The 14,398-nt window shown below is 42.6% G+C and overlaps 1 protein-coding gene across 3 annotated transcripts in view; it reads right to left on the minus strand.

The window, feature by feature from the left end:
* The window catches only part of DCBLD1 (discoidin, CUB and LCCL domain containing 1), an 82,576-nt gene extending 68,511 nt beyond the window's left edge, over positions 1–14,065 (minus strand). For all 3 annotated transcript variants that reach the window (XM_050949597.1, XM_050949596.1, XM_050949594.1), the window contains exon 1: positions 13,753–14,065. In XM_050949597.1, coding sequence (XP_050805554.1) covers positions 13,753–13,849 — 97 coding nt within the window. In that variant the 5' untranslated portion in view covers positions 13,850–14,065. The remainder of the gene's footprint in view (positions 1–13,752) is intronic.
* Positions 14,066–14,398: the final 333 nt, after the last annotated feature.

Here is a 14,398-nt window from a genome sequence, read left to right on the forward strand (position 1 = left end):
GGAAGCCAGTTAGGTTGTTTGCCCCTACTGCTCCCCTTGGAAGGCTGCTCCAGAATTCCACTCCTCTGATGGTTAGAAACCTTCATCTAATTTCAAACCTAAACTTGTTGATGGACAGTTTATATCCATTTGTTATTGTGTCCACGTTGGTACTTAGTTTAAATAATTCTCTCCCTCCCTGGTATTTATCCCGCTGATGGATTTATACAGAGAAATCATACAAGAACATAAGAACGGCCGTACCAGGTCAGACCAAAGGTCCATCTAGCCCAGTATCTGTCTACCGACAGTGGCCAATGCCAGGTGCCCCAGAGGGAGTGAAGCTAACAGGCAATGATCAAGTGATCTCTCTCCTGCCATCCATCTCCATCCTCTGATGAACAGAGGCTAAGGACACCATTCTTTACCCTTCCTGGCTAATAGCCATTTATGGACTTAGCCACCATGAATTTATCCAGTTCCCTTTTAAACATTGTTATAGTCCCAGCCTTCACAACCTCCTCAGATAAGGAGTTCCACAAGTTGACTGTGTGCTGTGTGAAGAAGAGCTTCCTTTTATTTGTTTTAAACCTGCTACCTATTAATTTCATTTGATAACCCCTAGTTTTTGTATTATAGGAATAAGTAAATAACTTTTCCTTATCCACTTTCTCCACATCACTCATGATTTTATATACCTCTATCATACCCCTCCTTAGTCTCCTCTTTTCCAAGCTGAAGAGGCCTAGCCTCTTTAATCTTTCCTCATATGGGACCCTCTCCAAACCCCTAATCATTTTAGTTGCCCTTTTCTGAACCTTTTCTAGTGCTAGAATATCTTTTTTGAGGTGAGACCACCACATCTGTACACAGTATTCGAGATGTGGGAGTACCATGGATTTATATAAGGGCAATAATATATTCTCAGTCTTATTCTCTATCCCCTTTTTAATGATTCCTAACATCCTGTTTGCTTTTTTGACCGCCTCTGCGCACTGCGTGGACATCTTCAGAGAACTATCCACGATGACGCCAAGATCTTTTTCCTGACTCGTTGTAGCTAAATTAGCCCCCATCATATTGTATGTATAGTTGGGGTTATTTTTTCCAATGTGCATTACTTTACATTTATCCACATTACATTTCATTTGCCATTTTGTTGCCCAATCACTTAGTTTTGTGAGATCTTTCTGAAGTTCTTCACTATCTGCTTTGGTCTTAACTATCTTGAGTAGTTTAGTATCATCTGCAAACTTTGCCACCTCACTGTTTACCCCTTTCTCCAGATCATTTATGAATAAATTGAATAGGATTGGTCTTAGGACTGACCCCTGGGGAACACCACTAGTTACCCCTCTCCATTCTGAGAATTTACCAATAATTCCTACTCTTTGTTCCCTGTCTTTTAACCAGTTCTCAATCCACGAAATGACCTTCCCTTTTATTCCATGACAGCTTAATTTATGTAAGAGCCTTTGGTGAGGGACCTTGTCAAAGGCTTTCTGGAAATCTAAGTACACTATGTCCACTGGATCCCCCTTGTCCACATGTTTGTTGACCCCTTCAAAGAACTCTAATAGATTAGTGAGACACGATTTCCCTTTACAGAAACCATGTTGACTATTGATCAACAGTTTATGTTTTTCTGTGTGTCTGATAATTTTATTCTTAACTATTGTTTTGACTAATTTGCCCGTACCGACGTTAGACTTACCGGTCTGTAATTTCCGGGATCACCTCTAGAGCCCTTTTTAAATATTGGCGTTACATTAGCTAACTTCCAGTCATTGGGTACCGAAGACTATTTAACGGACTGGTTACAAACCTTAGTTAATAGTTCCGCAACTTCACATTTGAGTTCTTTCAGAACTCTTGGGTGAATGCCATCGGGTCCCGGTGACTTGTTAATGTTAAGTTTATCAATTAATTCCAAAACCTCCTCTAGTGACACTTCAATCTCTGACAGTTCCTCAGATTTGTCACCTACAAAAGCTGGCTCAGGTTTGGGAATCTTCCTAACATCCTCAGCTGTGAAGACTGAAGCAAAGAATCCATTTAGTTTCTCCGCAATGACTATCGTCTTTAAGCGCTCCTTTTGTATCTCGATTGTCAAGGGGCCCCACTGGTTGTTTAGCAGCCTTCCTGCTTCTGATGTACTTAAAAAACATTTTGTTATTACCTTTGGAGTTTTTGGCAAGCCGTTCTTCAAACTCCTCCTTGGCTTTTCTTATTACACTCTTGCACTTAAGCTGGCAGTGTTTGTGCTCCTTTCTATTTGCCTCACTAGGATTTGACTTCCACTTTTTAAAGGAAGTCTCACTGCTTCTTTTACATATTTGTTAAGCCATGGTGGCTCTTTTTTAGCTCTTTTACTGTGTTTCTTAATTTGGGGTATACATTGAAGTTGGGCTCTATTATGGTGTCTTTAAAAAGGGCCCATGCAACTTGCAGGGATTTCACTTTAGCCACTGTACCTTTTAACTTTTGTTTAACTAACCCCCTCATTTTTGTATAGTTCCCTCTTTTGAAATTAAATGCCACAGTGTTGGGCTGTTGAGGTGTTCTTCCCCCCACAGGGATGCTGCATGCGATTGTATTATGGTCACTATTTCCAAGCGGTCCTGCTATAGTTACCTCTTGGACCAGCTCCTGCACTCCACTCAGGATTAAATCTAGAGTTGCCTCTCCCCTTGTGGGTTCCTGTACCAGCTGCTCCATGAAGCAGTCATTTAAAGTATCGAGAAATTTTATCTCTGCATTTTGTCCTGAAGTGAAATGTTCCCAGTCAATATGGGAATAATTGAAATCCCCCACTATTATTGGGTTCTTAATTTTGATAGCCTCTCTGATTTCCTTAAGCATTTCATCATCACTATTACTGTCCTGGTCAGGTGGTCGATAATAGATCCCTAATGTTATATTTTTATTAGAGCATGAAATTTCTATCCATAGCGATTCTATGGGACATGTGGATTCGCTTAAGATTTTTACTTCATTTGAATCTACATTTTCTTTCACATATAGTGCCACTCCCCCCCGAATGACCTGTTCTGTCCTTCCGATATATTTTGTACCCTGGAATGATTGTGTCCCATTGATTGCTCTCTGTCCACCAGGTTTCTGTGATGCCTATTATACCAATATCCTCCTCTATCACAAGGCACTCTAGTTCACTCATCTTATTATTTAGACTTCTAGCATTTGTGTGCAAGCACTTTAAAAACTTGTCCCTGTTTATTTGTCTGCCCTTTTCTGATGCACCAGATTCTTTTTTATGTGACTGTTTATCATCTGATCCGGCCCTTACATTATCCTTTTCCATCCTCTGTTCCTGACTATAACCTGGAGATTCCCTATCATCAGACTCTCCCCTAAGAGAAGTCTGTGTCCGATCCACATGCTCCTCTGCAGCAGTCGGCTTTCCCCCATCTCCTAGTTTTCCCCCATCTCCCCTCAGGATTCATTTGGTTAAGCTAAACAAGCCAAGGTCTTTGAGTCTCCTCTCGTAAGGTAGGTTTTCCATTCCTCAGATCATCTGAGTAGCCCTTCTCTGCACCTATTCCAGTTTGAATTCATCTTTCTTAAAACTGGGAGACCACAATTGCACACAGTATTCCAGATAAGGTCTCACCAGTGCCTTGTATAATGGTACTAACACTTCCCTGTCTCTACTGGAAATACCTTGCCTGATACATGCTAGGTCTGCATTAACCTTTTTCACAGCCTCATCACATTGGCAGCACATAGTCATCCCGTGAGCAAACAATACACCCAGGTCTTTCTCCTCCTTTGTCACTTCCAATCGATACATTCCCATTTTATAGAAAAAATTCTTGTTGTTAGTCCTTAAGTACATGACCTTACACATTGCACTATTAAATTTCATCCCATTTCTATTACTCCAGTTTACACGGTCATCCAGATCATCTTGTACGATATTCCGGTCCTCCTCCATATTGACACTACCGCCCAACTATGTGTCATCCAGAAATTTTATTAGCATACTCCCACTTTTCGTGACAAGGTCAGTAATAAAAATGTTAAACAAGATTGGTCCCAAGCCTGATTCCTCAGGAACTCCACTAATAACCTCCTTCCAGTCTGACAGTTCACCTTTCATTATGACCCGTTGCAGTCTCCCCTTTAACAAGTTCCTTATCCACCTTTCAATTCTCATATTAATCTCTACCTTGTCCAATTTAACTAATCAATTCCCATGTGGAACTGTATCAAATGCCTTATTAAAATGCAGGTATATTAGATCTACAATATTTCCTTTGTCTAAAAAAAATCAGTTACCTTCTCAAAGAAGATCAGGTTGGTCTGGCATGATCTATCTTTTGTAAAACCATGCTGTATTTTATCCCAATTACTGTTCAAATTTATATCCTTAACTACTTCCTCTTTCAAAATTTGTTCCAAGACCTTGCATACAATTGTCAAATAAACAGGTCTGTCATTTCCTAGATCATTTTTCTTCTCCTTTAAATACAGGAACTATTAGCATTTTCTCTAGTCATATGGTACAACCCCCACGTTTACAGTTTAATTAAAAATCCTTGCTATTAAGCTTGCAATATCATGTGCCACTTCCTTTAATATTCTTGGATGGAGATTAACTAGGACGCCTCCCGATTTAGTACCATTAAGCTGTTTGAGTTTGACTTCCACCTCGGATGTGGAAATTTCTACCTCCATATCCTCGTTCCCATTAGCCACCTGGCCACTACCTCTAAGATCTTCATTAGCCTCATTAAAACCTGAGGCAAAGAATTTGTTTAGGTGGTGAGCCACGCCTAGATTATCTTTAGTCTTCACCCCATACTTAGTGGTTAGCAGTGCCACATCTTCTTTCCTTGTTTTCTTCTTATTTATATGGCTATAGAACCCTTTTCTATTGGCTTTAATTCCCTTTGCAAGGTCCAGCTCTGCTTGGCTATTGGCATTTCTCACTTTATTCCTACAATTTTTCAGGTTTTGAGAAAGCATCCAGGGAGATGGGCAATTACAATAATCTGAACAACCATGTTGAGTAGCTTCTTTGGTCCTTCTATGTTTTTGCTTTACAACACTATCTTGTCAGGCATAGGGATGACAATGGGGAATGCTGAAGTAGAGATTAATTGCATATTACTAGCTGCAAAAAGTGAATTTTAAAGAAAAATCTGAAGGAGTAAGTGAAGTTGCTAGGTGCACAAGTTCAGGGAGGCTGTTTGAGGGATACAAAACGGCATGAAAAAAGATGTGGAACTGCAGGAGGAAGAAGCAGCCAAAAGATACATGAAGGTGAGTAGAATTGAAGTGAAGGGTCTAGGGATGACTAGTATGAGACCAAAGCAGACTTGTAGGTAGTGTTGAAGCAAGAAGAAGCCAAAGATTAAGAACCTGAATGAGACATGGAAGACGACAAAGCTTCTAGAAGGTATTGAAGAAGGGAGTCACAGGGTTATATCAGCTGGTGAGGAAGATTATTTTTACTGACACCAGGTGGGTGAGGTAATATTTTTTATTGGACCAACTTCTGTTGGTGAGAGAGAAGCTCTTGAGCTACATAGAGATCTTCTTCAGGTCTGAGAAAGGTCTTGAGGCCAGGTCTACGCTACACACTTACTTCAGTATAACTACATCACTCAGGGGAGTGAAAAGCCATTTCCTGTATATCAGAAGGACAGAACAGGTCGTGCTGGTGGGGGGTGGCACTATATGTGAAAGAAAGCGCAGAATCAAATAAAGACTCAAAAAAAATCATAAAATGAACCAAACTGTACCATAGAATCTCTATGGATAGTAATTCCATGCTCTAATACTAAGAATATGGCAGTACGGATATATTACCCACCACCTGACCAGGATGGTGATAGTGACTGTGAAACGCTCAGGGAGCTTAGAGAGGCTATAAAAATAAAAAACTAAATAATAACAGGGGATTTCAACTATCCCCATATTGGTTGGGTACATGTTACCTCAGGACGGGATGCAGACAAAGTTTCTTGACGCCTTAAATGACTGCTTCCTGGAACCCACAAGAGGAGAGAGAATTCTTGATTTAGTCCTAAGTGGAGCACAGGATCTGGTCCAAGAGGCAAATATAGCTAAGCCGCTTGGTAATAGTGACCATAATATAATTAAATTTAACGTCTCTGTGGTGGTGAAAACCCCACAGCAACCCAACACTGTAGCATTTAATTTCAGAAAGGGGGACTACACAAAAATGAGGAATTTAGTTAAACAGAAATTAAAAGGTACAGTGCCAAAAGTGAAATCCCTGCAAGCTGCATGGAAACTTTTTAAAGACACCATAAAAGAGGCTCAACTTAAATGTACACCCCAAATAAAAAAAAAAACATAATAAGAGAACCAAAAAACAACATGGCTAAACAACAAAGTAAAAGAAGCAGCGAGAGACAAAAAGGCATTCTTTAAAAAGTGGAAGTTAAATCCTAGTGACGAAAATAGAAAGAAGCATAAACTCTAGCAAATAAAGTGTAAACATATAATTAGGAAGGCCAAAAAAGAATTTGAAGGAGAGCTAGCCAAAGACTCAAAAAGTAATAGCAAACTTTTTTTTTTTTTTAAAGTACATTGGGGCAAGAAGCTTGCTAAACAACCAGTGGGCCTACTGGATGATCGAGATGCTAAAGGAGCACTCATGGAAGATAAGACCATTGCAGAGAAACTAAATGAATTCTTTGCATCGGTCTTCATGGCTGAGGATGTGAGGGAGATTCCCAAACCTAAGCCATTCTTTTTAGGTGACAAATCTGAGGAACTGTTCCAGGTGTCATTAGAGGAGGTTTTGGAACAAACTGATAAACTAAACAGTACTAAGTCACCAGGACCAGATGGTATTCACCCAAGGGTTCTGAAGGAACTCATATGTGAAACAACAGAACTACCAACTGTGGTTTGTAACCTATCATTTAAATCAATTTCTGTATCAATTGATTGGAGGACAACTAATGACATGCCAATTTTTTAAATGGGTTCCAGAGGTGATCCCAACAATTACAGACCGATAAGCCTGACTTCAGTACAGGAAAACTGGTTGAAACTATAGTAAAGAACATAATTTTCAGACACATAGATTAACATAATTTGTTGGGGAAGAGTCAACATGTTTTTGTAAAGGGAAATCATACCTTACCAATCTATTAGAATTTTTTGAGAGGGTCAAGAAGCATGTGGACAAGGGGGGAATCCAATGGATATAGTGTACTAAGATTTTCAGAAAGCCTTTGATAAGGTCCCTCACCAAAGGCTCTTAAGCAAAGTAGGCTGTCATGGGATAAGAGGGAAGGTCCTCTCATGGATTGGTAACTGGTTAAAAGATAGGGAAAAAATGGTCAGTTTTCAGAATGGAGAGAGGTAAATAGTGTGTCCCCAGGGGTCTGTACTGGGACCAGTCCTAGTCAACATATTCAAAAATGATCTGGAAAAAGGGGTAAACAGTGAGGTGGCAAAATTTGCAGATGATGCGGCATAGGGCACGGGTCACTTGCTGGAGGATTCTCTGAAGCCTGAGGTCTTCAAACCACAATGTGAAGACTTCAATAACTCAGACATAGGTTAGGGGTTTGTTACAGGAGTGGGGGGGGGGGTGAGATTCTGTGGCCTGCATTGTGCAGGAGGTCAGACTAGATGATCATAATGGTCACTTCTGACCTTAAAGTCAATGAGTCTACAAAACTACTCAAGATAGTTAATTCCCAAGCAGACTACAAAGAGCTACAAAAGGATCTCACAAAACTGGGTAACTGGGCAATAAAATGGCAGATGAAATTCAATGTTGATGAATACAAAGTAATGCACATTGGAAAACATAATCCCAACTATACATATAAAATGATGGGGTCCAAATTAGCTGTTACTACTCAAGAAATAGATCTTGGAGTCATTGTGGATAGTTCTCTGAAAACATCCACTCAATGTGCAGTGGCAATCAAAAAAGCGAACAGAATGTTAGGAATCATTAAGAAAAGGATAGATAATAAGACAGAAAATATCATATTGCCTCTATATAAATCCATAGTATGCCCACATCTTGAATACTGCATGCAGATGTGGTCGCCCCATCTCAAAAAAAAGATATATTGGAATTGGAAAAGGTTCAGAAAAGGGCAAGAAAAATTATTGGGCGTATGGAACAGCTGTCATATGAGGAGAAATTAGTAAGACTGGGACTTTTCAGCTTGGAAAAGAGACGACTAAGGGGGAATATGATAGAGGTCTATAAAATCATGACTCGTGTGGAGAAAGTAAATAAGGAAGTGTTATTTACTCCTCATAACACAAGAGCTAGGGGCCACCAAATAAATTAATAGGTATCAGGTTTAAAACAAACAAAAGGAAGTATTTTTTCACACAATGCATAGTCAACCTGTGGAACTCCTTGCCAGAGGATGTTGTGAAGGCCAAGACTATGACAGGATTCAAAAACAACTAGACAAGTTCATGGAGGACAGGTCTGTGAGGTTGCACTCCATATGCTTTATGGAAATATGCTTATGAATATGACATAACTGGAATATGGTTTACGCTAAATACCCCTTGTATGGTGTCATTAAAAAGTTTGTAATCTACTAAGTGTGTTCATCCTATTTGTTTGCATGTATTATTTTTATATCTGGAATTAGGAGAATAAGATATAAATAATGTAAACATATTAAGTGGAAGCCATTAAGGGTGCTCCATAAACAATGAGATGTAAATGGCTTTAGTTACTTGAAAGTAGTTATCTGTGTATGTGTGGGCCAGCCTAGGGGGAATGGAGACTAGGGGTCTTACAGAGACATGTGACCATGTCATCTGATAATGAAATCCATCTTAAATCTGCTACTTTTCCATTTAAAAGGAGAGGTGGGGACCCAGAGAGAAAAGATTCTCACCTTGTGTCAAAGCTATAAAAGAGGGTAGAGCAAGACAAAAGTGGCTCCAGTCATGAGAAAACCCCTTCTTACCACCTGAGATGTCTGCTGGATCTAACAAAGACTGTATTGGGGAAAGGACTGGGCCCAAACTAGGAAGGAATCTAGTCTGTGAAAGAAGCTTTTTGGAACATCTCTGAGGGTGAGATATTACCTGTAATCAATTTCTTAATGTATTAGGCTTAGACTTGCGTGTTTTTGCTTTATTTTGCTTGGTGACTTACTTTGTTATTACTTGAAACCACTTAAATCCTACTTTTTAAAAATAAACAAAAGTGATTTTCTTAAGTTAATAAACCAAGAGTAAGTGATTAATACCTGGGGCAGTAAACACCTCTGCATCTCTCTCTGTATAAGCTTTATACAGAGTAAAACAGATTTATTTGGGGTGTGGATCCCAAGAGGGGCTGGATGTCTGGGTGCTAGAGACAGGTAACCTGCTGAGCAGTTTTTAGTTAAAGTTTGAAGCTCTAGGGGTGTGGCCCAGACCTGGGTCTGTGTTTCAGCAGGCCAGCCTGTCTGTCTCAACAAGGCAGGGTTCTGGAGTCCCAAGTTAGCTGCGAAAACGTAATTTCAGCACGTCAGGTGACACTCCCAAGGGGATCTCTGTAAAGGAATCCATCACCAGGTTCATCAATGGCTATTAGCCAGAATGGTCAGGGATGGTCTCCCTAGCCTGTTTGCCAGAAGCTGAGAATGGGTGATAGGGGATGGATCACTTGATGATTACCTATTCTGATCATTCCCTCTGGGGCACCTGGCATTGGCCACTCTCAGAAGGCAGGATACTGTGCTAGATGGACCTTTGGTCTGACCCAGTATGGCCATTCTTATGTTCTGTAGTGACCTTAATATCCCATGTAGACAGTGCTATGTCGGTGGGAGAGCTTCTCCACCTCTCCATCTCACGGAGGTGGAGTAACTAAGCCGACAGGAGAGCTCTCCCCTATTGGCTTAGAGCATCTTCATCAAAGTGCAGTGGTGGTGCAGCTGCATCAGATGCAGCATTTGCAGTGTCCTGAGAGTGTCTCATCTAAATGCAAGATTGAACAGATAGTTTAGCATTAGTAGTTAGCAAATATTCTAAGGGACCATTCAAAGTGAAGTGGCCCATTAACACCCCTGTAGTCATAGGACAAAAAGGGGAGTTAGTTTGCTGAGGTATTTTGTATAGAATTAAGGGAAGTCAGGTGAGAAGCAGGGTGGGATAAAGGAGGTCAAAGTGGTAGTCAAGGTGAGAGATGACTCTGATATGGGCCATTGGTTTTGCAGGGAGAATGGATAGGAAAGATGGATGGATTCTGGCGCTACTGAACAGGAAGGAACTGATGAGAAGGCCTGAGAAAAAAAATAAAGCCAGATACAGTATTTCTCATCTAGAGACTGATACAAAAAACAAGTACGGCCCTATCAATAAGACCCAGCTCTCTCTCTACTCTGCTGCTGGAAAGGAGGACAGTGCCTGGATTAGTGCCAGAGTGCCATTTCTGGACCTTGCTCCTGGGCTCCATTGTTTACATAAGCCTCTGATTTATAGCTCTCCAACCCTCTCTCTCTCGCCTCCGCATTTATCAGGTCTGGGGCCCACTGTGATAGGTACTGTAGAACATAATAATGATGGTCCCTGCCTCAGAAAGTTTATTCACTAATGCCCATAGGTTCTGCATAGGCCATGTCTATACACAGGGACTACAGCAGCAAAGCTATGGTGCCATAGCTATGCCAGCAAAATACCATAGTGTAGCTGCAGCCTTCAGTGGTGGAAGGTGTTTTTTCATCTCTGTAGGAACACCACCTCCCTGAGCAACAGTAGCTAGGTCGATTGAAACATTCTTCCATTGGCCCAGCTGCGTCTACACCGGCTATTACGTTAGCATAGCTATTGAACTTAGGGATTTTTCATACCCCACAGGGCCAACTATGCCAACCTCAAACCTTAAGTGATCAGACCATAGCTGTCTACAAATTCATGAAGACAGAACAACACAGACTGATATTCAGAAGTTGATCTTTGCATTCATCAGAGCTAGGAATTTTATTTTAAATGTAAAATTGAATTCTACAAGAATAGATAGCTTAAATCCCACCAGTAATGAGATAAAATCCTGTTTCCTCTTCTCCTCCTTGCTCCCCTCCCACCAACCTTTTCCAATAGTTAAGGTCCACACACCCCCACCCCCTTCTTCTTTTGTAAGTTCTAACAGGCAGGACTTGGCAAAAGTCCAGATGTGAATGGTGGAAAGAAAGAGTCAAATACAACACTAAGGGCTTGTCTACACTGGCACTTTACACCACTGCAACTTGAAAAAAACACCTCCCTGAGCACAGCAAGTTTCAGCGCTGTAAAAAGCCAGTGCAGACAGTGCACCAGTGCTGGGAGCCATGCGCCCCTCATGGAGGTGGATTTTTTAAGAGTGCTGGGAGAGCTCTCCCCCAGAATCCTGCTGCGACTACACAAGCCAGGTTAAAGCGCTGCCGCGGCAGAGCTTTAGCATTGCCAGTGCAGACTAGCCTTAAGTTAGTAATTTTGGGCAACAGGCAAGATAGTTAAATCCTTAACTGTGAAACGGGGGACTGGAGAAGAATTAAGGAGAAAGGTGAGAAGTTCAGGTTTGCCTCCTCTTGATCATGAATTTGAGCTGGTGGAAGGAAGTCCAGGAAGAGATACCAGAGAGTTGAAAGATGTGAGGCTGAACAGATAGGGAAAGAAGTAGATTTTGGAGTCAACAGCAGAGAAAAAGACAACCACAACCATGAGATCACTGACGGATAGAATATGTGGAAGAGCCTGTTGTTAAATATCTAAATTCTTTATTACTCATACAGAGTCAGAGCTGCACTGTTTTTAGTGGGGCCAAACCCAGTGAAGCTTAAAAAGATGTTTTCCTTAATTAAAACCAGTTTCCAAACCACCTCACCTCTCCCACGGTTATTCAATGAGTAACAAAGATGCAAGTTTCAGAGCCTTCCTCAGACAATATGAAGTTATGTAATACATTCCAAATCAGAAAAAGAGTCCCCACTTACTCCCTGCACACGGAGAGCTGGACCCAGATTTTAATAGCAATTGTTATTGCTAAATGATTCTCCCTTGGACTGTGTTTTACAAAAACCTTTTTTAAGTGTTTCCGACACCATAACACATTTTTGAGTCTCAAAACTGAGGAATAAGCCAAAGTGAAGGGATATGGGAGGGAAATATATAGAAAATAAAAGGTGTACAAAGCTTGAGAATCAAAGGCCACTACTAGACTGATACAAAACTTCAGTTTCAAAAGGCTAACGAACGCATATCAGAAATCCAGTTTCAGAAAACATATGCATTTTCCATACATGGTCTTTCCACAAACAGGTCAAAGGCAAAGAAGTTTTTAGTATTACTGTTGGGATGCTAACCTTGACAATGTAAACTCACACACCATGTCTTTTTGAATCGGTAGCTAGACTGAAATAATAGCACTGAGTGAAGCATATACTTCTCCTATCTTAATGAGGTGCTATGGTTGCATTTTAATAATGATCACAAACTCCAAGATTAATTATTTAACTGCCGGTTGTTAGTGAGTTTTCTTAAGAAAGATGGATGGTTACTCCTGTCATGTACTGATGTTCCATGGCAATAAGGTTGCAAGTTTTGAATACAACGATAGCTACTCTTTTGATTGTACAGGAAATTAAAATGTTAGCCACTTAAAAATTAGGATAAACAGGTGAGTATACCATCTGTAATAAAGTTGCTTGCACAGTCTCATGGGGTTTCTACAGAACTTGTTCCAGTAACAGTGAAGGCAGTTCTATTTAATAAGCAAATACACAATTGGATCTATCTGTACATAAAGCTGCACCGATGCTATCAGCATAGTGAATTAAAGCGAACAGAACTGAGCCTGTGTTCTTCACAGAAATGGTCATTGCACAAGTACTTTTAGACTGTTCCTCCCTGCGCTTTATAATGTATATCCTCCATCATTATGTCAGATCGGAGCCAGGCAAAACAGTAATCTTTGTAGAAATTAACCTGCATATTACCTACAACTTGTTGTGGTCTTTCTTCCTTGTTTATTTAGCTTTAGAACAGGGCTAATTAACCAAAGATTAACAAATCATCGGTACAGTTACTGTAAAATTGGTTACCACTTTAATCCTGTGGATACTCAGACACACGGATAAACTAGGCACGGATTAACCAGGTCAAACTATATACAGCCCTGAGACCAGCTAAGAAACCATCATTCATGGTTAGATTGGCGGAGTTAAGTTTCCCAGCTGCCAGAGATAAAGCAAATTGATAGAGGAAGGAGGATCAGACTCAGAGGAGGAAATCCCCTTCCGCAAAATGGCCAAGGGGCAGCATTACCTAGTAGCCCCATTTTCTTAGCCTTGTCCTCGTGGAGTTCACTGTTGCCTTTTGCTCTGGCAAGTCAGAGAAGGGATCAGGTTAGGTCCCGATTCCGGATCTCAGGTACGTCTCATTTGGGAGTTTTCGCAGCTAGGGCGCTGACGAGGCCCCATTCTCTAGCCTTAGATCAACTGCACTGGGTCCTGCTCCAGCTGAGAGGAGCTTGCAGAGTCTGCTGCCTTGCAACCCCCCACGCCCGCACACGTGGGTTAGCGAGCCACGGAGCAAAGGGGAAGCCACTAGGGAAGGGAGCGGGCACAGAAGGAAAAACCTCAGACTAACACGAGACACACACACACACACGCACAGAAGTCCCGGGGATCAGACTGGGACAAGAGCCTGAGCCTTGTGTGGCTGCGGCAGGCCCGCTCTGAGCTGGCTCCACTGCCCCCCGCAGGGTGCCCGAGGCTGATAGCCGTGCCCCCTGCTACCTCCCCGGGGAGAACTCACCCAGCTTCTCCGCCTGCAGCCACGGCGGGGCAGAGAGTCCGAGCAGCAGCGCCAGGAGCGCGGAGCGGGCAGCCCGCATCCCCTCGCTGCAGCCCATGGCTCTGCCTCCTGAGGGGGGATGGCGGGGGACAACTGCCCCCAGTCGCTGCTGCTCCTTCTCCGCCGGGGGCTGCTCTGCTGCCGAGAGGCTCCTTCGGACCCAGGCAGCCAGTGTCCGCGTGAGGGGTGGAGGGACACCCGCCTGGCCCCTGCCCCCGAGCGACACTGCGAGCGAGGGGCTGCGGTGCAGCAAGCCGCTGCCCTCCCGTCCCGCCGCCCGCGTCTCTCTCTAGAGGGCGGCAGCTCTGCATCTCTCCTCCCCCTGCCCAGGAGCTGGGGGTGGGGAAAGGAAACAGAAGACGGGAAGCACCGCCGTTCCCATTGGACGGGGCTGCGGGGCGGCCCCCAGCCTTGCCTCGCCTCGCCTCGCCCCTTCCCCCAGCGGAGGCGCAGGCCAGGGTCCAGCGGAGCAGGCGGGTGGGTACGAGTGTCTCTCCCTCGGCTGGTGGAGTTGCAGTTGCGGGTCCTTCCTATCGCTTGTGGCTGTGCCCAGCTTGCATCCCCGCTCATTGCACGGGGCAGTGCAGCTCCATGGCCATGCTGCACC

Source organism: Gopherus flavomarginatus, chromosome 4 (assembly GCF_025201925.1).
Source record: "Gopherus flavomarginatus isolate rGopFla2 chromosome 4, rGopFla2.mat.asm, whole genome shotgun sequence".
Taxonomy (NCBI): Eukaryota; Metazoa; Chordata; order Testudines; family Testudinidae; genus Gopherus; species Gopherus flavomarginatus.